General features: G+C 43.0%; 1 protein-coding gene across 2 annotated transcripts; it reads left to right on the top strand.

The window, feature by feature from the left end:
- The first annotated feature begins 1,707 nt into the window (after nt 1–1,707).
- On the top strand, nt 1,708–22,454 carry LOC115911517 (merlin-like). Of its 2 annotated transcripts, XM_030962550.1 has the most exons (19): nt 1,708–1,891; nt 4,644–4,882; nt 6,054–6,171; nt 7,766–7,891; nt 8,250–8,372; nt 10,768–10,851; nt 11,176–11,244; nt 11,687–11,769; nt 12,437–12,512; nt 12,925–13,062; nt 14,706–14,780; nt 15,120–15,233; nt 16,336–16,458; nt 16,937–17,154; nt 18,033–18,135; nt 18,773–18,900; nt 19,432–19,582; nt 20,274–20,483; nt 21,431–22,454. In XM_030962550.1, the coding sequence occupies exons 2-19, from the start codon at nt 4,875–4,877 to the stop codon at nt 21,464–21,466; spliced, it is 1,983 nt and encodes a 660-aa protein (XP_030818410.1). In that variant the 5' UTR covers nt 1,708–1,891; nt 4,644–4,874; the 3' UTR covers nt 21,467–22,454. The 2 variants fall into 2 exon arrangements, with proteins under 2 accessions (XP_030818410.1, XP_030818411.1); XM_030962551.1 differs by lacking the exon at nt 8,250–8,372.
- Nucleotides 22,455–22,960: the final 506 nt, after the last annotated feature.

Raw genomic sequence — 22,960 nt, 5'->3', positions numbered from 1 at the left:
GGCTTATCGGGGGTATTTAAAGGCGCAGGCGGCGGCCGCCCCCTCAGAAACGGTAAGGGAGATAGGAGTGTGCTTTATGTCTCTGGAGGTTGATTAAAGTTGGAGAAGATTTCTAAGAGCTCTTTAAAAATCCTTTAAGGATGGTAGAGGGGAAGCCTTAAGGGGAGTGGCTGAGATCACTTCATCTGTTCAGCTTGGAGATGGTGAGATTGAGGTCACACCTCATTGTGTAGTCCTCAGTAGTCTCATGATGGGAAGAGGTGGAGCAGGTTCTGATCCCTTCCATCTCGTGTGTGACGGGCTTTGAGGAAATGGCTGGAGCTAAGTTAGGGGAGGTTTGTGTTGGATATCAGGGAAAGCTTTTTTTTTTTATTTTTCACCCAGAGCATGGTGAATTTTCTTTATTTTTTCACCCAGGAGCGCTGGAACAAGCTCCTTTGTGCAGTGGTGATGGCACCAAAACTGACAGAGCTCAAGAACTCTGATACATGCTGGGATTCCTGGAATGTTCTATGCACTGTCAGGAGTTGGACTTGATGTTCCTGATGAGTCCCTTCTAACTCAGGATATTCTGATTCTTTGATTGTCAAGTCCAGCTGTGTATCCATCACTGCCACCATAACCCCAAACCCAATGCAGACATTTCCAGGGATGGTAACCCCACCATGGCAACCTATTCCCATGCCTGACCACCCAAACAGTGAAAACACTTTTCCCTAATATCTAATCTGAATCTCCCATCTCAGTTTAAAGCTGTTTTTTCTTGTCTTCTCACTGCAGTAGAAAAAAGTGACTCTACCTCACCAAAACCTCTCCTCAGGTAATGTTGGAGAGGGATGAGATTCTTCCCTGATCCTTTTCTTCCAAACACATGCTGTGGGTGCTGAGGGATCCTTTACGTGGAATTTTGGGGATGGAGCTGACTCTCAGTGCAGCCTCTTTGAGGTTTTTGCACACCAACAAATGCTGTGCTCTTCCCCCTGCTGATCAGTGATGGATGTGAGACAAATCTTGAAGGTTTTCCATATAAATCCGGAGTAATTATAGTAGGTATGGAGCGAGAGCTGGCCTGTCTTTGCTATCCATAACCTGGATATATATCCATAACCTGGCACATATTCAGTTTCTATAAATCTCTGTATTAAAAACAAACAAACAAAAAAAAAAACCAAGCAAAAAAACAAAACCCAAACCACTTAGAAACTTAGAATAATGGCAAAATTATTGGACTTTGAGGTAACACGCTCCTGGTCTGTGACTTCAGGCTGAGACCATCCCTTTTTTTTTATTTAAATGTGCTCATTTACCCCTTTCTGCTGATATTTTGGCTGCTGCCCAGTTTAGAGCCTTGTTCTCTTTTTGCTGTGGGTGTCCCATCATCTCTCACGGCAGGAAGAGGACAGGTCGGGAATTATATTAACAGCACAACTCCAGGCAGTTTCCCTTCTTAAGGTGGCTGATATGGGCAGGACAGGAGACACTGTTAAAATAATTTGATCAGATACCATCTAAGGAATTATTCAGGAGTTCATTATCCATTTTTACAGCTCTCCGAGCCAAAACTCGTGGGTTTCTCTTATTTTAGTGCCCGGTTATTTGAATTACAGAGCGGGGAGGTGGGGAGGAGCCCTGGTGCAGGCAGGAAATGGTTAAAGAGCTCCTATCACCTGGGAAAGCAATCCTTTGATTTTTCAGAGGGCGCTAACATGCTGCAGCTCATGGAAACAAAGGGAAGGGGATCAAGTGGAAAAGTTGTTCTTGGATTTTATTCTCAGTGGCAAAACTTGTGAGGGCTGCATATTGATGTCTGCGGGGAAAATACGGAGTTTTTGGATTGAAAGGGATTTTTTTCCCCCCCTTTCTTATCATCATTCAAAAAAGGATCTGTGAGGTAAGTCTTGATCCAACTGGTGACTTTAGATAACTTCAGGGGTAAAAAAAAACAACCTTTATCTCGCTGACCCATTTTAAAACAATGAATTCTTTGCTGAAATCGTTCCTGGGGCAGGGAGCAGAGGCAGGAGCGTGAGTCAACAACTGCACGGAGCCCACGACGCTCTGTGCTCGCCTGTGTTGTCTGCATTCAAATCGCTCGCATTCATTCCTGAGCTGGAGTATGGAAATTCAGGGACCGGGAGAAACATAATGAGTCAGGGGAATTCGCCACTCGGAGTTGCAGTAAATATTTCAGCGCTGACACTCTTTTCAGGCTGCAGCTAATGTGATTTTGCAGCGGGGCGCTTCAAGCATCTTCTGGTGGTGGCTCTTAAGTCATTCCCAAGCCTTGCCTCTTGAATCCTCATTGCTGTCCCGAAGGTTTTGTGTTTCCAGCTCCTGGAAGGACCATGCTGATCCTTTCAAGGTTGATTCATTATGAAGGTGTAAGAGGGGTCTCGATTGCCATTAATTTAATTCTTTGCCTGTCTGCACCTGAGTTCTCACCTTAAAAAGTGCTGCTGGGTTTTGTGTGTGTGTGAAAACAGATGGTTTTTCACCCCAGTGTGGCTGCCCCAGGGGTGATGGATGGTCATGACTGTCACTGAGAGCCAGTGCCACCTGAAGGGAACTTTTTACACCCCGTGGAGAACCCTACAAACCCCATCCATTCACCTTGAGCATAAATTGCACTCTCACTCTTGGGCAGCTCGAGGTTTTTGCCGGCAAGGTGCTGAGTTCTGGTGGATTTCTCCAGCTTGGCGAGTGTGTGGTGCTGCTGGTTTCCCCTTTCCCTCCCTGGCTGCCCGTGAGTGGGCGCTGTGTGCTCTGCGGGTGCCTCCCCACGCGGATCAAAGTGCAGGGCTGCGCTGGGACACACCAACATCGCTGTGACACAGCCACCTGGCCAGTTCGTCCTGCTCTTCCCCCACGCTTTGCTCCTGCTTTCTCATTCTCCAGGAGGGAGAACACTCAAACCCAGAGCTGCTGGATGTCCCTCCTTTCATCTTGGGCACCAACAGAGACTTGGGTTTTTTTGGTTGTTTTTTGTTCCTTGATTTTATTCCCCATCTCTGCCTTGCTGTTCCCCTCACCACACCAAGCTTTTATCACTCATCTCTCCCCGTGCTCACTCCCAGCTCCTGAACTCTCTGTTCCCAGGTTCTGGCTGGGCAGGAATCTTTCATCACCCAGCCCTGTTTTGCACTCATGCTCTGATCCATCACATTTTGCTCCTTCTGGATTCCCTGTGGCACCTGCAGGAATAAATCACTAGAGCTGGGTGTCAGGAGCCTTGGAGCACTTGATTCCCTGTTGTTAGAAGGAATTGCTTTTGCATTTACACAAAAAATTTGCAAACCCTTGTCATTTTTTCTTTTTTTTTTTAATCTTGTCTTTTTTTTTCAGCAATATTCCTCTTATTTGAAAAAGTTCTTTCTCTAAAATCTTGTCTGCTAAGTGCTCTTGCTTCTGTTGTCAGGATCTGACATTCATTTCAGCGATTCAGTGTGAAAACCCTTTCCATTTTCTTTACCCGTGCTATTGATTAAAATGCAGTTTACTTTTCTGGGGAAAATTTGATATTCAAAAATGTCTTTTTGCTGTGAGTCAGAATGTACTTTTCCATGGAATAAAAATTCTGGAAAGAACAAAAAAAATGCTGTTGGAAATGTTGAACAAATTATATTGTCGTTTCAATCTGGTTATATAAGAAAAAAGAAATAACTTCAAAGTCCAAATGAAAAGCTCTGGTATTTTTCTCATATTTTGAGAAAATGAGTACATTTTTCTCCAGCTGTTCAATTTTATCTGTTCAGAATTTTCCATATGAAACTCTGAGAATGTTCTGTACTGGCCTTAACTCCAGGTTCCTGTTTAACTCAGCTGGCTGTTTCAGGTTACATATTAAAAATGAATTATGAAGCTTTTTTCTCCTTAATTTTCAACCATTGATGTTTCTTCTAGAAACTAATAAAACTATTTCCATTTTTGGGTAGAAGTCTGTAGTTCTCAGGCTATAAATGCTGTATGGTACAATTATTTACAGTTTTGAAACAAAAAAAGACTGATGGAAAAGATCTTTGGAATGCAACAGGTTAAAATTTAATTTTGCAGGTTAGAGATCAAAAGATGTCTGTGGTAATTTCCTGCTGGTTTGGATGCCCTCACATGATGCTCTCCCTGACAATATTGCTGTGGTCACTTTGGGGATTTTCAATATTTTTCCTTAATTGAGAACTCTTTGCTGTGCTAAGTAGAAAAGACCTGAGCTCTGCTCAGCTGAGCTGCCTGAATGATAGAGGAAAGTTTGTGGCAAGATCTGGTTTTCACTCTAAAATATAATGCCTGAGGAGAAAGGTGCTGTGGGGGTGATGGGGTTTGGGCTCTGGGAGTGCTGTTCTTGCATTTCCCTGGTTTTGGGTGGTGTGGCCTCTTGTGGGCTCTGCCAGGAGGGACCAGCTTGGGGGGAGTCCTTGGAGGGTTTAGATGCCTCCAGTCTTGAGGACAATGCTGTCACACTGTTTTGGGGGGAAGTTCAGAAAGAGAAATGCCTCCCTGTGCTTTTCCAGCACCATCATATCCTGATTATTCTTGAATTTTCCTCAGTCTGCAACCTCATTAATCCCATTATTCCTTGTCCTGCAGAGCAGCCATGTCTCACCACTCATCCTTTCTCTGTTCTAACCTGTGCTTTCATCTCCCCACAGATGATTTTCTAGCCCTGGGACATCTCCTTTGGACTCCCATTGTCTTCCCAGCTCCAAAGTGGTGCCCTTAACCCAAACAAGACTTCAGCAGAAGCTCCACCAGAGCCAGCTGGAGGGAGAGGACTCCCCAACTCCCCAGTGGTGTCAGAAGGATGAATTTCCTCCTGAGCTCCTCTTCCCCACTCTGACTTATCTCCATCACTTGTTCTCAGCTCTCCCTCTGATATCCCTATGATTTGGTAACTATTTTATCTATTCCCTGCCTCAACTTCCCTATAATCTCTAAAGAAAAACTTCCATATCTGTTTCACCTCAAAAAAACCACTTCCATATCTATTTCACCTCCTATTGAACCCCTCAAAATTTGTGGGAGGTTGGCACAAACAAAATAAGTGGAAAAACCAATACATTTGCAAGCCAATTTAGAGCTCAGCGGAAAAAAAAAAGGAGCAAAATATTTTATGAAATCCTGGAAGGTGCAGGCAAATGGAAATTTTCAGTTTCAACTAGAGCTTTATTTTGGAATTCCTCAAGGGGAGGTTGGAATTCTGCCACACTGTAATAGTTTTGTGTTGCAGAAAACCAGGAATGCCTCAGTCTCTTGCCCTGTACAGTTCACAGATTCTCACTACATTATACAGGTTTGACCTGTTAATTTTATAAAGTAAAAAGAAGCAAAAACCTTTACAGGCTGATTTCCTGTGTTCAGAAAGAAATGCCTGAGAACTGCCTGGAGCAGATTCACACCATCATTTAACTCCAGCTTTCAATATTTGCTTTCCACAAGACTCTTGTGCCTGTGGAAGCAGCATCTCCTCAATTTTTTGGGTGGCATGGAGGTGATTACATTTAGAATAGAAGATTTCTGATGGAATTTTCTGTCAGCTTCTGCAAAATTAAATTAATTTCACGAGAACTTCACTGGGAAAATTCCTGTTCTAAATGACTTTTACTGTTGTGCATGAGTAGCACATGGGAATGTGGTAAATTCAGCTGAATTTCATTGCATAAATTCTTGGCATTTGTATAATTTCAGGGAGTTAAAACCTCATGTTTTAAAGAAATCAAATACTTTAGTTGCTGAAAGGAGCCATAACTGATGGGAAAGGATTGTGTTGGGTTTTATATAATAAAGTTTAACTGCACTTTCTACTGAGTGGAGATGCTGCAGAGAAAGAGAATTTTATTTTATGATAGCCAAAATCTGAGAAAAGACAGCAATAACATTTTTCTGAGCAACTTCCTTTAAGGAGCAAACTAATTGAAAAGGTTTTTCTTTCAACATCCTTATTAGCCACAAAAAAATGCATCTCTAACGGTGAATTTATTCTGCGTGTTTGGACTCATCCTAGTTTGGAATCTAACCAAGAAAATGCTGCTGAATTTCCATCCTTCAATGTTTAATTTCAGGTGTGGCTGCCCTCATCAGCTGAAAAATATGTCCATCAGAGGCCTGAAGAAGAAACAACCAAAGACTTTTAAAGTCAGAATTATAACAGTGGATGCTGAGATGGAGTTCAGCTGTGAGGTGAGAGTGTCAGCAAGTGCTGGGGAGTGCCCTTTGTGTTAGCAAGAAACTGGGAAAAATTCAGATTATCAGCTTGTGGTTGGTCTTAAAACTGATCTGTTATTTTTATAAATAATGGATTATTTAATCTCAGGTGTGTTCTCTTAACTCTGTTCAGGATTTAAAGCTGTTTGCATGAAATCCATTTGACTGACACAGCTAAATTAATGCTAAAACTGCTTTCTTCATTCCAACTGTTTGCAAGGATTCCTATTTCTCCATAAAATTATTTTTTTTTTTGGAACTGACACGGCTCTTTAATACACATCCAGCTTGGATAAACTGGTCAGAGCTGCTGCTAAGATGTTGATAAAATAGTTTATAAACTGGTTCTTTTGTTGAGCTGGGGCATTCTCTTCCAATTTTCCATTTATAAACTCCAGTTCTTTACCTGCAATGGGTGTTTGGATCTCTGGGCAGAAGAGAAAAAAAGGATTGATGAAAAAGCTGGCAGTTCTATTAATTATGGCTGATAAATTAATTAGGGAAATCATGGCTGGGGAAAAAGAAGTGATCAATTGCTAAATAAATTGGGCTGCACTATTGAAGGGACAGAACTGTCCCTGATTAATTAATTCCTAATCATCCAGCAAAAGCAAAACAAGACACACAGGTATTTTGGGGAGTTAGAAAACTCAGTTCCAGTGGGACTGGCAGTTTTAGTGAGACCTGACTGCTCTGTGAGCCATTTAATGTAATTTATTAGGTCCTTCAGAAACAGGATAGATAAATCCTGTATGACTTACTGCTCTGCAGTACTTGCAGGCAGAATTGTGAAAATAAAGGATTTGGAAAATCTGATTTTGAGATCAGAGTCCTTGTTAACAAATAGTGTATTCCTTCCTTTGCCACCTCTCCTTTCTGCCCAGACACTGCTCTTTGCTGGGATAATTTCCAGGTTTCCACTCCAATACTGCCTAAAAGTTCCTTTTTTTTTTTTTGCCATTCATTTTTTAGTTTTAGCAATTAGCTAAAATCATCTTTCTGAACTGTGGTGAAACAGACGAGCAGCCTCTTTGGCGAAGGGAACAAGGCATCAGACTTGTGTGAATTTGGGACCTTGAATCAAAGTTTGCTCTCTGTGGCTGCTAAATTGAAATGAAAATATTGGAGAAGACTCATTTAAATCAGAGTAGGATAAAGGCTTGGCCTGGTGCCACTGCAATACCTGAGGGGTGTGAAAGGTGGATCTGTTCTCATTGTTCAGCATTCCTACCCCATGCCCTGATTTGATTTCCCCTGGCTTTCTCTCAGTCTCTCCAATTTGTATAAAGCATTGAGTGAAAATTTTGGACAAATATTAATAAAGACTTGCCACATCCCAGGGAATCAAGAATACAATCCTCATTCCCTCAAGTGCTCGGTGGTGAAATGACTGCAGCTGCTCTCTGGATGTGTCTGGAGAGGGAGAGGAGGTGGAACCAGCAACTCTGACACAGCAGCAAGAATATTTCATTAAAAACCTAAAGATGAAATAAGATTTCATAGGAGAAAAGGCTCAAATGGAGCAAATTCATTTAGGATATACATGTTTTTCTTGATTTTTCTCTCTCAGATGAAGTGGAAGGGAAAGGATTTGTTTGACCTGGTGTGCCGAGCCCTTGGTTTAAGGGAGACCTGGTTCTTTGGCTTGCAGTACACAATTAAAGGAATGTGCACCTGGTTAAAGATGGACAAAAAGGTACAGGAGACAAAATGGGTGGCAATGAATTATTTACTTCTATAAATATTGACTTTCTGGAGCATGAGAGCTAAAGGGATGTGTTCCATGACAACTCAGAAATGGACATGGTGGCTTTTTTTAAGGTGAAAATGGGATTATTTGCTCTGAATGCTTCTATCCCATTTGACCTGCAGCATCCCACACTAATCACCACTGATTGCTGTTAGATTAAAGCTCAGAATTACCCTTCCCTCTAAAACATGGGGAGGCTTTAAGTGGATTATTGGCTGCTTTCTGATTTTCCTTGGGAATATTATCTTGAGACACTCATGTATCCTTTCTGCTGCTGATTTGATTTTATTTTATCTGTAAACAGGTTTTAGATCAAGAAATCCCCAAAGAAGATCCCATTAGCTTTCATTTTTTGGCTAAATTCTACCCAGAGAAGGTAGAAGAGGAACTCTTACAGGAAATTACCCAGCATTTATTCTTCCTTCAGGTCAGGAAAAGTTTTGAACCATGAATTCCTTCTGTATTTCCCCCAGTCCTTTTGTGCTGTCTTTGATCTTGTTGGCAGCTCAGGGTAATTTTGCTTGCTTCAGCTGTATCAAGAACTTTGTAGACATTATTTTTATGAAATACAAACATTTCTCCTGCCTGCTGTGGGTTTGTGTCCAGGTAAGCTGAATGTTTCATCTTCTGCAAGTTTTTATGACAACACCCCGCAGTTTGGGGGATAATTCCAAATCTGGATATTCCAGGCTTGTTTTGCTCCTTAATATGTGTTAAAAAAATTACAATTCCATGCAGAGCTGGAACTGCTGGAAGAGCTGTGAGGCTTTTAGAGAAATTTTGTGCTGGAGGGCAAAACCTCTAGAAAACAAGAACTCCCTAAACCTTCATTTTGGATTGTAGGGATAAAAGGTTATGGAATTTGATAGGCATTCTGAAATCCAGGTTTGTTCACATGGCAAGGTTTGAGAGCAGCAGAGCAGCAAACACCATTTGAGCTCCATCAAAAAGCAGATGAAGGAGCAAATTCTTGGATCTTTATCAAAAATAAAAATGGATCAACCAGGAAAACTCCACAGCTGAGTTTGGGATGGTCAATTCCCATGTCTGGGACATCCAGCTTCTCTCCTCAGTTGCTCTGGAATCCCTCTGGAACTTTCAGCCCCTGGAGTGTTGCTTTATTCCAGCAGGATGAGTCTGTGCAGGTAGCTGGGATAAATTCAGTCTGCAGCTGGCAATAAACCCAGTAAATCCCCTTGTTCCCTGAGGAGGATGTGCTAATGAAATATTGGGGAAATGCTGCAGCTCTGAGGGTTCATAACCCACCAGAACTTCATCCAGAACCTTCAACCACTTGGCAATTTATTTCTTCAGCTAATTTTGGAAAGGAATGAGGACAGCAGAACTCTTTTAACCCTGATTTTTCCACTTTTTTTTTTCTTTTCTGCTTGAACCTGCCTTAACTAGCAGATATGCAATTAGCAAATTCTTCTCATTCCAAAGTAGGAAAACAAGGCTGAAACAAATTGGAACTTGCAAAGTTTCCTGAGTGTAAGAACTTCAGCTCACACCTGGATGCTAATAAGAAAAACATGTTCAGACATCTGGATGCCTGAAGATTTCAGCTCTCCTGACTCTTCAGACCGTTGCAAATTAATGTGGCATAAATGCCTGAATAAATGTCAATGACTAAAGCTAAATATTGTCTGCTTAAAGATGAGGTAATTTATTGCTCCTTCATGAAGTTCAACAAAAAGTCATTGTAAAAACTGATCAGAAAAAACAAACAAACAAACAAACAAAACAACCCAGACGCTTATGGGGGATTTATCCACATTGTTCTAAATTCTGGAGCATGATTTGCACTCTGGAGAATGAAAGCTGGAGCTTTCCAAATTGGAAGAAAAATCTTTTCATTCTTTCCATTTTAACAGCTTAGAAAGAATGTTCCCTGCACTGTAACTCAGCCTCACAGATTTTGCTCACCAGGGACTAAATTTAAAAGCAAAAACTTTCTTGATGGCTCATTTCAGTTCCCAGCACCTCCAGAGGTGTATTTGTAAACAGAACTTGTGCTAGCTCAAGTCATTTTTCTATTTGGAAATGTTTAAGACTGTGAGCTATGCAAAATTTTGTTGTCTTGTGCTTGTTCCTAGGCTAAATACACCTGAGAGGAGGATTTGGGAAGATTAATTTCCCCTTCCCTCTTTGGATTTTCAAACAGAAATTGCACAGCTGATTTAAAATCAAACAACACCTTACAAACTATAACACCTCTGCTCTTGGTGGCACCACAGGTTATTAAAATGAAAAGAATGTTGAAAGACTCTTTAGCATTGTCTGATTGTGCTTAGACCATTGAAAATGAATAAATGAAGTGCTTTATTATTCAGCTGCTCTTTTGAGGATCTCCTTTATTCTCTCATTCTGGAAAGCTGGAGAACATTTCTTATGGTTTTTCTATGGCAGCTGCACAGCCCTGAGTCTGCTCTGCTTGGACCTGACCTCCAGAGCTCCCTCCCAACCTAAAATCTGATGGCTGATGTGATGCAAAGCTGACTTTTCCAAAGGCAGGAAAAAGAAAAAGAGAAGGATTGTTAAAAGAAATGAAGCGCAGACAATAAAATTGATGTTTTATAGGATTTTCTTTTATAGGACTCCTTATGGAAATGTGTGGAGAGAGCTGACTGGCATTTTTGGTCTCATTAAATGCAATGCTAACTAAAGGCTTCCTGTGTTCCTGAATGCCGATTTCTTGTTGCTGTTATTAACTCCTGAAGGTGATATTTGGTGCCAAGTTCTAGTCTGGGCATGTCTGCTTTCATTTCAAGCCTGACTTAAGTCCTGACTTTGAACTTGCTCCCTTTTTTCTGTTGGTTTAGGTGAAGAAGCAGATCCTGGATGAGGAAATCTATTGCTCACCAGAAGCTACAGTTTTACTGGCTTCTTATGCTGTTCAGGCCAAGGTTTGTGCATAGAAAATCTCTTTTTTAATTGAATTTCTCCTGGTAAAGTTGGTCATCCTAGGAGGTACAAGCACAACTAGAAAAAAAGAAAAATTAAATGCCACTACAAGGATTTTTTCCTGCAATTTAGGGGATTTATTTGATCCTAACATTTTAGTGTAATCTTTCTGGAAGGATCTTCCATGGCCTGCTCAGATGAGGAGATGTGTGCAGGGGAACCAAAATAAAATCTGCCTCAAAGCTTTCACTTCAAACTGTGCAAGGAACAACTCCCTCAGCATTCTGCCTCTAACAAACTGAAATAACTTTTCTTTTTTGGGACAGTATGGTGACTACGACCCAAATTTCCACGAGCCAGGCTTTCTAGCCCATGATGAGCTGCTGCCCAAAAGGGTGAGTCTTAATTTGATACAAAACCCAATCTTTTAATCTCATATTTTGCAGGGCAAAAGCTTTAAATTTCCTCTTTTGCAGTGCAAAATATTTGAATCTCCTCTTTTGCAGTGCAAAATGTTTGAATTTCATTTTTTACAGTGCAAAATATTTGAATCTCTTTTTTTGCATTTACAGTAAAATATTTGAATCTCCTTTTTGCAGTATAAAATATTTGAATCTCCTCTTTTGCAGTGCAAAACTTTTCAGTCTCCTTGTTGCAGTGCAGCTATTGCTGGGGATTAATTTAAAAACATTTAAAACATTAATTAATGTTCAATTAATTAAAAACTCTGCAAAATGCCCAAGCTGTGAACAGCACCTCTGCATTCACTTTGCTTGGGAGAGGCAGAGCTTGGATTTGGATTTTCCCAGGGATCCAACCTCCCTCCTTGTCCTGCAGGTGCTCAGGCAGTACCAGCTGACAGCAGAGATGTGGGAAGAGAAGATCACAGCTTGGTATGCTGAGCACAGGGGTATTGCCAGGTAGGAAACCTTTGCATTTCTTGGAAAATTTCTTTATTTCTGGGATTTGTTGTTCTCAGTGTAATTCAGCCCGTCTGGAAATCCAATTAAACAATAAATAGGATCTGTTAGCACCCAGAGGCAGCCTTTTCCTAATATTTGGGTTCTGTTTCTTTCTGTTTTGGAGGCTTCTTAGCATTATTTTTATTGAATATTTTCCTCAAGATTTACTGATTTACTTTGATGGGAGGAGAAAAGTGGGTGGAGAGATTCTCACTCTTCTTTGGCCTTGGCCAAAAGCTCTGTCCAAGACTCATTTTTCAATGAACTCTATTTCCTGAAAGAAATATATTCATGGAAAACAATGCAAGGATGGTTTTCCAAGACATGGAGTGGCAAAACCAACACAAGGATAAGACTTTTAATGAATTTTAATGAAGATTACACTATCCATGAGTCATCTTTTGAAATAGCTGCAACTTTTATTCTTTATTATTCTTTATTTTATTCTTTATTCCATCCAGATGCTGTTTTTATTATCATTTTTTTTCTATTATTGAGAGCAAGATGGCAAAACTAAGTTTGTACAAAGGGTCAGATTGCCTGTTCTTTTCTAAGTGGGAAATGGAGAGTCAGCCAGGAGAGAAAGGCTGGAAAGGCATTTCATAATCATGGCTTTATTCTCCAGGGATGAAGCTGAGATGAACTACCTGAAAATTGCCCAAGACTTGGAAATGTATGGTGTCAATTATTTCCCAATTGCTGTAAGTGCCTTATTTTAGCAGTTTTGACTTGCTGCAGATAATGGTGCTGTCCTTTTAAAGTCCTCCAGGGAGTTTGGAGCTGGGACTCCTGGTGACTTCTGGTTTTGTTCTGACTTGGTTTTCTTGCCTGCTAAATAAGCAGGTGAATAAAACAGTTAAGATTAATATTTTACAACCTGAGAGAAGTTTTGAGTAACTCCAGGTATGGAATAGGAAGGAGAAATAGTTTGAGCTGCTCTAAGCAGCCTAGAGGACTGAGTTTATTATTACCAGTGACAGCATTCACAATATTATATATAAACACCAACTGCCTAAATACAAGCAAATATCAATATATTAAAATAGGTGCTTCTTGTCTGTGGTTGTTTAATGTCACCAAAAATGCCATTTACTCATCTCTCTTGTTTTTTAGCAAAACAAAAACCACACAGATCTCCTGCTTGGAGTTGATGCCAAAGGTATTCATATCTACAGCATTAATAACAGGTTCTCCCCCAATAAATCCTTTGAGTGGAGCTCTATCAGAAACATTTCCTGTAGTGAGAAAGAGGTATGATGGCTTTGATGTATTATTCTTTTTCCATGGGCATGGGTGTGGACTGGGATTCTTGGAACAGGCTGAAAGCTTCCTCTGTTGAAATAATTTTGGGGGAGAAGGGGAAAATCCTGGGGAGCTTTGTTACAAAACTAAAAATAACAGCCCTGCCTTGCAGATGAGCTCGAAACCTCAGTTCCCTGAGGCTGCTCTGAGCTCTGGCTCTGTTCTGGCTCCTTCCCTGCTGCTTGGCCTTTGCAAAACAAATGTGTTGATCTCTGAAAAAGACAGATATTACGAATGCCAGCGTGCCTGCCTTCCTCAGTTATCCCAGCAGGAACTCCATGATCCATAAAAACCTAAATGCTGTTTGCACACACAGAAGTCCTTGCAGCTGAGCCTTGGAGCCCAGTGGCAAGAGGAGACATGCAGGGAGGTATTAATGGTTTTCTGCCTCACTTCTGCCAGTTTGCTAGGACATGATTTCACTCCCCACCACTGCAATTTCACTGTGAAGCTCAGCTTTTGCTTCTAGAAAGGGAAGGAGTGGGGAGAATTTATTCTCAGTCCAAATCATGGGCTGTGTGGAAGGCTATAATCGGAAAAAAACAAACCCAGGGAAACTACAGTGGTACTGGAATACCTGGAATTTGTCAGCCAAAGGACAGTACAGCCTGTTCTGTTTTCTGTGGGCCTTTTGGAAAACAGCCGACAGAAACTGAGATCTAAAATTGAGATGAGATTTTAGATTCATATCCATTAAATCAGAGGGGACTACAGGTTTGCTGCCTTCAAAACAGTTTTGGTCTCTGATATCATCAAACTGCCCCTGAGATGTGTGAATAAACTGCTTTAACTCCCTATTGGGGGGAAATTTTGTGTTTAAGGTTCACTTTATTCAGTGACACATCACAGCCTTGCTCCTCAAAAGGCACCCAGTCATTACCTAGGGGGTGAAAGGAGCTCCAGGACATGATCCTGGTGAACTCAGATGCCCTGGAATTATACAGGAATTACCTTGCAAATGAATTAGAGGAATTAAATACCAGGGAACCTGTGAGGAACAGAATACAGGGCCTGAAGAAAAAAAAAGGGACCATATTTTGTTCTGCAGCCAAACAGGGCACAAGGAATGGAGTGAAGCACTGAGCTGGCAGCAGGAACACCCTGCCTGGCTTCTGGGAACAGCTTGGGATTGAAAAAGTGAGGAAGTCTCCAGGACTTTGACCTGCTGCTCTGAAGAACAAGCCCTTAGGCCCTTGTCACATTTGTTTATCTCTTCAATTGTTGCTGCTCTGAGAGGTGTTTGACATTTCCCTGGCTTTAAGGCCATGCCTGCTTCTAGGGATTGCTGCTGTGTCCTGTTCTCCTGATAACCAGGGCTTGTTCCAGAGCTCTGGGGAACAGTGCACAGGTGGCATCAGGAACATCCCCATCCACACTGGCACTGGGCTGGGCCTGGGGGTTTATCCTCCAACACAGCTTGATTCTATGTACAAAACCAGTTTTACATCACTCTGCCCCTATTTGTGGCATAAATCACTGCTTCCCCAGAAAGAAGTGGAGATGAGCTCAGGTTTGCTTTGGTTTTAATAGTTTAAACTTGCTTTCCTCCTCACTGTGCTGCCTTTCTTTTTTTTTTCCTTTTGCCTTTGTAGTTAACTATTAAACCCCTTGACAAAAAAGCAGAAGTCTTCAAGTTCTTCTCCTCTCAGCTCAAAGTGAACAAACTGGTGAGTGAACTGCTTTCCTGCTTTAAGGCTGAGCCTGGTGATACTGACTGAGAAATATTGTTTGTAAACAAAATGGTGATCTTGGGATCTCAGCCTGTGTAATTCAGGAAAATGGGATCAGAGGGGGATGAAGGACAGGAGGAATCTCTCATCCTGTTACAAATTTACCTGAGCTGTTGTGTGTCTGGCTGTGAGCCTGCCCTGGGTGCTGATTTTCTTGGAGCTGCCAGCACTTGGGCTGAAGTCAGAATTGTCCTGTGAAGCCATTGTGGGCCTTTTGTTCCTCTGGCAGGGGCACAAATCCATCAAAACCCCATTTGCTTTGCCTTTCCTATGCAGATTTTCCAGCTGTGCATTGGAAACCACGACCTATTTATGAGGAGGAGAAAAGTGGACTCCATAGAGATCCAGCAAATGAAAGCACAAGCCAGGGAAGAAAAAGCTAGAAAAAAGGTAGATTTTTCCTGCTCCTCTGTTGTTGAAGACAGTGATTATTATTGCAGCTCTGTGTTCCATCAGTGTGTGTGTGGGAGGTGAGGAAGTGCAGCAGGATTGAGTGTGGGAGCAGCTCTGGCATCTGAGGGGGTCAGAGGTGTTTGTGTGGAGAGGTGATCCCAAAGATTTGGGGCACAAACCAAGGGCTCTCCCAGCAGTCTGAAATAACCAAGAGTGCCTGCCTGAGGAGTTCAGTGCTGCAAAGTTCAGGCAGCTTCAGCATCTCTGGTGAGCTGGAGAGCAGCCCCTTCTTCATTTGATGCATTTCACTCAGGCCCAGGTGAGGTTCTGCTGCAATCCCACTGTCACTGCCACATTTTCTGAAAAATCCCCTTGCCCAGGATTTTCTCCTGGGAAGCTGAGAAGCCTCAGAGAAAAAGGAAAACAATCATTATCTCATTTGCTTCTCCTGTGTTTTGCTGCTTTGGAATGTGGTTGGGTATTTTTTACCAACAGGTGATTGTTTCATTGGTTTCATGTCAATTGTTTTAACTTAAAATCACTGTCAAGCTGTGTCAGGACTCTGGAAGGAGTCATGAGTTTTTCATTAGTATCTTTTAGCCCTCTGTCAGTATCCTTTCTCTATTCTTTAGTATATTTTAGCTTAGTATTCTTTAATATAATATGGTATCATAAAAGAATAAATTAATCATAATAATTATAATATATTATAAATAACACAATAATAAATAAATAATATTAAAATAAATATAATAATAAATAATATGATTAATTGGAATAGTAATAATAAATAATAAATTATTTACCAACGGGTCATTGTTTCATTGGTTTCATGTGAATTGTTTTAACCTAAAATCACTGTCAAGCTGTGTCAGGACTCTGGAAGGAGTCACGAGTTTTCATTATTATCTTTTTAACCTTCTATAAATATCCTTTCTGTATTCTTTAGTATAGTTAGTATAGTGTTCTTTAATAAATATAATATCATAAAATAATAAATGAGCCTTCTGAGAACATGGAGTCAGATTCATCATTCCTCCTTTCCTCGGGGGTCCCTGAAAATACAACATCCCACCAACTATAGCTCTCCTGTTTCCAGATGGAGAACCAGAGGCTGGCCAGGGAGAAGCAGCTCAGGGAAGAAGCTGAGAGAGCCAAAGAAGAGCTGGAAAGGCGCCTTTTCCAGCTGGAAGATGAAGCCAGGCAGGCCAACGAGGCCCTGGTGAATATTCTTGTGCTTGATGGGCTTTCTTGGATTGGAAGCAGGATTTTTATTTTTTTTCTTGACACCAGGAATTGTAGCTCAGACAAGGCCGGAGAGTTTCTGATCACTGGTGGAAAGGGCATGCAGGAATCCCTGGGAAAACCCTGGTCTGCCCTAATCTGTGAGCCATTCTCTCCATTTGGCTCACAGCGCTCTCTTCAGGCTAAGAGAAGGGGAAAGGAAACAATCTTGGAGCTGAAACTGGGAGAAAGAGGCAGCTGAAGGGGCTGGCTTCAGCTCTCTCCAGCTCTAAGATTTTTCTCCTTGCTTTGTAGAGGTGAGACACAGGAAATTCTGGAGCAGAGGAGGAACATCAGACCCTTAAATTGTCTGGTTTTTATTTAAGAAATATATTTTATCACTTGGTAAAAGATGTCTTCTGCTTGCAGGGGTGGAGGCTCTAGACAAGGAACTAAGGAAAATTCTTTCTCCTCAGCTCCGATCCCAGGAAGCAGCAGAGCTGCTGGCTGAGAAAGCCCAGATTGCAGAAGAAGAGGCCAAGCTGCTGGCCCAGAATGCTGCGGAGGCCGAGCAGGAACGCCAGAGGCTGGAGATCACAGCTCTGAAAAGCAAGGAGGAGAAGCGGCTGATGGAGCAGAAGATGCGGGAGGCGGAGCTGATCGCCGTGAAGCTGGTGAAGGAGTCCGACAGGAGGTGGGGTTTTCCCCGGCTCTGTGTGCTCCCAGCTGGGCTGCAGGGAGCGCTGCTTTCCCCAGAACCCAGCCCAGGAAGGGGGAATCACTCCTGAAGTGACACTTCAGAGGAACTAAGCCTCCTTGTGCCGTGTTTGTTCCACCTGGATGCTGTTGTTGTATTGCAGGTCAGGTTTACAGAGGATCAGATGCAAAGCTTGTTTGGCAAGAAAGAGAATGTTTAGCAAGAAAGAGAATGTTTAGCAAAAAAGAGAATATTTAGCAAGAAAGAGAATGTTCAGCAAGAAATATCCAGAATGCTGAAGCATCTTCTATTTAGTGTTATCAAATAAGCACTGGCTACCAATCTAAATTTACTCTTTGTACCCTGTGAGATATGAGGCTGTTTTCATTCATTAGTACCAAGTGGATGGTCTCTTGTTTCCCTTTCAGATCTTTGAGAAGTGTAAAGCCAGGTAAACTCATGTGGAATATAAACAACTCTGAGTGTTTGCGTGTTCCCTGAACATGCAGAGCTGGCCAGTGTTGACAGGATGTTTAACCCTGTTATTAAGAAATCCTGCTACTTGTTTTAGGAAGCTTGCCAAAATAAAGAGCAACCTCTCCTCACCTCAGGGAGGATCTCTAATGGCCTGGTGAGAATCTGTATCAGCAGGTTGTGACTGAGCCCATGGAAATTAGGAGTAGGAAAATCATGGTAATTCAGCCACTCTGTGCAGCAGTGGCTCTGTCTTGCTGTGCCCAGTCACGAGCATCCTCCATGAGTGCCTTGGTGTAAAGATAACACAGTAGTGGGCTTCTCTGGAAGGTAGTGAGCCCTGAACTCCCTGTGTTGGTTGGAAACCATCAGCCATTGCCCTCAGGATGTTTCTCTTGCAGAGCCAAGGAAGCAGAGCACCTGAAGCAAGACCTGCACGAAGCCCGCGAGGCCGAACGCAAAGCCAAGCAGAAGCTCTTAGACATAACCAGGCTTAATTATCCTGTAAGTTCTGCTCCACTGGGCACCACTTCATCCTCGGGGATAGTCAGGTGTTGATGGCATTTTTATAGCCCCCATCAAGCTGAGTAGTGGCATGGCTGCATCCAGCGGGGGGACAAAGTGGTGTGGAAAAGCAGAGTAGGGAGAGTGGGAGCTGGGTTTGTTCAGGGTGCTCAGAAGGGCAAGGGAAGAGTTAAAACCAGAACTGGAGATGCACTTGGGAGCAGAGGCTGGCTTGCCTTCATGCCTGACTCGTGGTGCCATTTCAGCCAGGCAGTTTTTGTGGACATGGCTGTGCTGAGCCAGCTGTGTCATCCTGGCACATCCATCTGTCTTTAGGCAAAGCAGGTGAAGTTGTCCCCTGCAGGAAGGCACTGCTGAAGGTCTGCACTCCAGCTCCCTCTTCTCCACCCATGCTGAGGCTGGGTTTTCATTCTCTGCTGAAGTAGAAGCACTGCAGCCAGGATAAATCTCTGCTCTTGGATCTGTGGGTTGTGGGCTTCAGCTGGGTGCAAGGGAAGGGCTGCAGGAGCACCTGTGTGTCCCAGAAAATAGCTCAACATGGCAGTCTTGCAGAACTGAGGAGAGAAATCCCAAATCCATCAGATCTGGCTGACAGTGCTTGTGTTGCCTCTTCCAGCACATGGCCAAGTACCCCCAGTACTCCCCAGGTGACAGCAGAGATGCCAACTTTGACAAAGGCTCCATCAAGCTGGATTTGAAGGACATCGACCTCAAGAGACTCTCCTTTGAGATAGAGAGAGAGAGGTATCAGCATGCTTGTGGTGCAAATGGATGAGAAAGGCAATGAAATCTTTCAGAATCAGTTTAATTTTAAAATAATTTTGGATGTGCATGTGGCTGGAGGCCTTTTACTGAGCTGGTGTGTGTGATGTCTGTGTCACACTGACTTTTCATACAGGGGAAGGGTTTTTTGGTGGCATCAAGCCATGGTAAATCCAGAACCTTCTGTCTTGGGGAGGGACAAAGCACCTTGCTGAACCAACAGCATGTGAGAGGACAGAAGTTTCCCTCTAGTGCTGAAGTGTGGAATTGCTGGGGGCTGATCCATCAGCCATCCCTTAGTCTGGAAGGAAATGCTTGGTGCAAAGTTAGGAAGCAAAAAGCAAAGGAGTGAACTTGTCACTGGGTCAGGGGAGCCAGGCTGGCATTGCCAGAGTTCATTTTACTTATAAAACATAAAAGGAAACAAAAACCAGCTCTGCTCCTTCCACAAACACCTGTTCTTGAGTTAAATTGTGCCACCCTAAACCTTTTGCCTCCAATGTGTGGACTCAGGCTGGACTACTTAGAAAACAGCAGGAAATTCGAAGATCGACTGAAAGAACTGAAATCTGAAATTCATGCTCTGAAGCTGGAGGAAAAACAGGCTGGGCTTTACAGTCACTGGAATGAAGTCCTGGGCTCCTTGGATCGCTCCTTAGGAAGTGTAAGAACCCCAAATCCCTGCCCCTTTCTCCACCATGAACCCCAAAATGGAACAGTGTGGGTGTGCCAAAGGGAGCTGCTCTGTTCCAGCCCAAGCCTTCACTACCCTTGATGATAAAATATTAGAAGCATGAGCACTTTTAGAGGAAAATTCATGTCAAAACAAAATCTTAAAGCCTTTTTTCCTGCACTGAATACCAGGACCATCAGCAAAAAATAATCATCTCATTTTATGATTATGAAATCCCAATCAGGGTTTAAGGTCTTGGAGCAAATGAAATTGTTGTGACTAACACATTTAAATGTGGTTTCTTACAGTTTGCTTCACATTCTCATTCATGTGCTTTGTGGTTGCTGAAAGTCATAAAAGCCTTGGTGCATTTTCTTTTTTTTTTTTGGAGGCAATGAGGAACCAGACCCAGATTTTTGTCATAAGTTGCTTGTTATTTAAATAAACTCTTTGGCTTCTTCCTGCAGCAGGGCAGGAATAGGGCTGGCTTTGTCTACAGGTTTTTCCTCATGTAGCAAAAATGGCTCTGAGTCAATGGTTTTTTAGAGACAGAAGGGAGGCTTGAAAAATGATGAGGAAAGATGGTCTTTATTTTCTGACTGCTCATCTGATGTTCTTTTTGGCTTGATGAGTGTTGATATAGAGAGGGCATTAAATTTCCATGTGCTCTGTTCTTTTAAAGGCCCCATCATGGATGAAAACCTTCGAAACTGGAGATGCAGTGGATGTAAATCTGCAAAGACCTTTCCCTGCTTACTTGTTAAACACAGCAAGCAGCTGGCCCTGCACCAACAAAATTCAGCACATGGTGCCAGTGGAAAAGTCATCTTCCCAAGCCAATTCCCTGGCTGCCAACAGTGTGGGCACAGGAACCAGAAAACAGATTATAAAGGTAATCAGATTCATAAATAAATTCCTAAATGTTGCCTAAAAGTTGGGAGTTCAGAGAGGCTGGCTGCCTGTAGGGACCTGGTTTGTCCTGCTCTGTCCCAGCCTCACAGCTGACAAGGCTTTTGCAGGATTTTGGAGCCCCTGGTGCTGGCACATCATTTGGGAATGTTTATAACTCGAGGCTGCCTGTTTTTTCTCACTTCTGATCTAAGCTGGAGTGCAAAGCTGTAAGCCTTGGTAAATGAAGCAAAGATGTCTGTACACAGTAGGAGGATCTGTGTTAAATTTTATTTGTACCAGCCAGACTTGGAAATGAGAAATGTGCTCCCAGGTATAGAGAGCTTAAAACATACTGTGCCTGTCTCCTGCTTTTAAAAGGCAGGGAGGAAGAGACCAATAAATCCCCAGGCTCCCAACAGCTCAGTTCTCTTCCATGTGCTCCCTGTCAAAGAGGCCTGAAGAGCAATGAGCTGGGTGGCAGGAGAAAACAGCCTGCTTTGAAATGTCACTGGGCTGGAGAATGAGGAAGAGCTGGAAGGAAATGTGGTCTGGAGCAGTGGGAAGGAAATCAGCTGTCTGTGGGCAATGCTAATTGGGCAAGGTGTTGGGAATGGGGAAAGCCTGATGGATTTGCTGTGGTTTAGCTGAACAAAACTGGAGGGGTTTAGGATCAATTAAAAGCTCCTGAATATAACATTCAATACCTCCTTCAGGGTTGGTGTGCTTAGAACTAAAGGACACAGCTGAGTGCAGCAGCAGCTGAGGGAGCAGCAACAGAAACAACTTTTAAGACTAAACTCAGGGGTGAGGCAAATTTGTTTAAAGAAGGAAGAAAAAACTATTGCAGAGCATCTTGCAAAAGGCTCCAGAGCTGGAGAAGAGGAAGACCCAGAGCAAAGGGAGTTGCTTTCAGCCAGCACTAATTCTCCCTCTTTGATTTGCCTGCAGGTTCAGCAGCATGACTCAGATGTGATCTACATTTGAAGCCCCTCATTTCCTTGCCAGCCTGGTGGGGCTGGTGGCCTTTTTGCCTCTGTGGGGACACTTGGGCAGCTCTGGCTGCTGCCAGCTGTGAGAGACAAGCACTGTGGATCCAGAGCTGCCATCCAGCTCCCAGGCAGGTGCCGTCAGCTGGGAATGCCACAAGTGCAAAGCCAGAGGAAATGTGGTTTATTGCCTGTGCACTTTGGAAGGAACACTTCACACTTTGCTAAAACCCTTCCTCCCCCAGGTGTTTCACCTCTGCTGCTGGAGGAAGGATGTGAGGCAGCAAGTGCCCAGGAGGTGTTTGGGATGAGAAAACAGAACACAAGCTTGGTGTTTATCTCCACAACAGACTAATTATGGTTTTGGTCCAGTCCCTGGGACATGACTCCCACAGAGCTGCTCGACGTTTTAGTGTTTGCCTGCCAAGTATTTTCCTTCTCCTCCCCAAACATTTCTTGGTTCACTTAATTGATTTGCATTTCTCTGTGAGAAATCGCAGCTTTTAATTCCAGACGCAGAAGTGGACATCTTCAAGTACCTCCCATTCCTGGGGGAATCCTTTGTTTGGAATGCAAAGCTTCTGTTCTTCCAGTCCCTGACCAGATCAAGCATTTTCTGCTCGAGCAGACTGTGCATACATTAACTGCCTTCCTACTTCTGTGCAGCACAGCTCCCAAATTAGACAAAGACAAAAGATGCTGTTGGTGTCTGCTAAAGTGGGACTTGTTTCTGGTGGAGAGAGGTGCATGCAGCAAAGTGCCTGCCTCATTAGTAAAACCCAGTTGCATTTTCTGGTTTTGTGTGTGTTTAAGTGCCTGCTTCTCCATGAATCTTCACTCTGAGGACTTCTGGGGAAGCAGACAACATTCAGCTGCAGCTAAAGCAGGAACCCAGCTGAACTTGTGACATGTGAGGTAAAAATGAATGGTAATGTTGTTAAATGTCTTGTTCTAAAAGCTGAGATTAAAGAATAAGCCAGGTTCAACAAAAAGCTTCAATTTCCACTTGCTTCAAAGGGAGCGTTGTGTCAATATTCCTCCAGCATTAACAAGGCAGCTTTGGAGAACAAACAGCCAAATCTGCTCTGTACACATCTGCAGCAGGCTGAGCACACAGGGGGATGGCAGCTGCCTGTGGAGGGGACAGGAGTGCTCTGCAGGGCTGCCCTGCCTTGCCTGGCTGCCTTGGGCTGTGTCCATTCTCTCCCAGCTCAGTCTGGCACGAGATGTTTGCAGAATATTGGCTGGTACACACAATTCCTGAGCTGTCTGCAGAAACCTGGTGTGTGAAGCTGTCAGAAATGCCACAATGATGAGGCAGATGCTGTCATGGTCCCAAGGCTGGGGAGGGGGCATGGGCCAGGATTTGGGACAGTGAACCATCTCCTGTATTAACCATGCTGCAGCAGCTTTGAATGTGGCATTCTTGGGTTTGAGGGTGAGGAGAAATGCTGGGATTCCCCTGGTTCTTCTTTTCCTGTTCCCTCTTTTT

The sequence above is a fragment of the Camarhynchus parvulus genome, chromosome 19, assembly GCF_901933205.1.
Source record: "Camarhynchus parvulus chromosome 19, STF_HiC, whole genome shotgun sequence".
Classification (NCBI taxonomy): Eukaryota; Metazoa; Chordata; class Aves; order Passeriformes; family Thraupidae; genus Camarhynchus; species Camarhynchus parvulus.
Note: the sequence above shows the minus strand (reverse complement) of the source record. Positions and strands in the feature narration are given on the sequence as shown.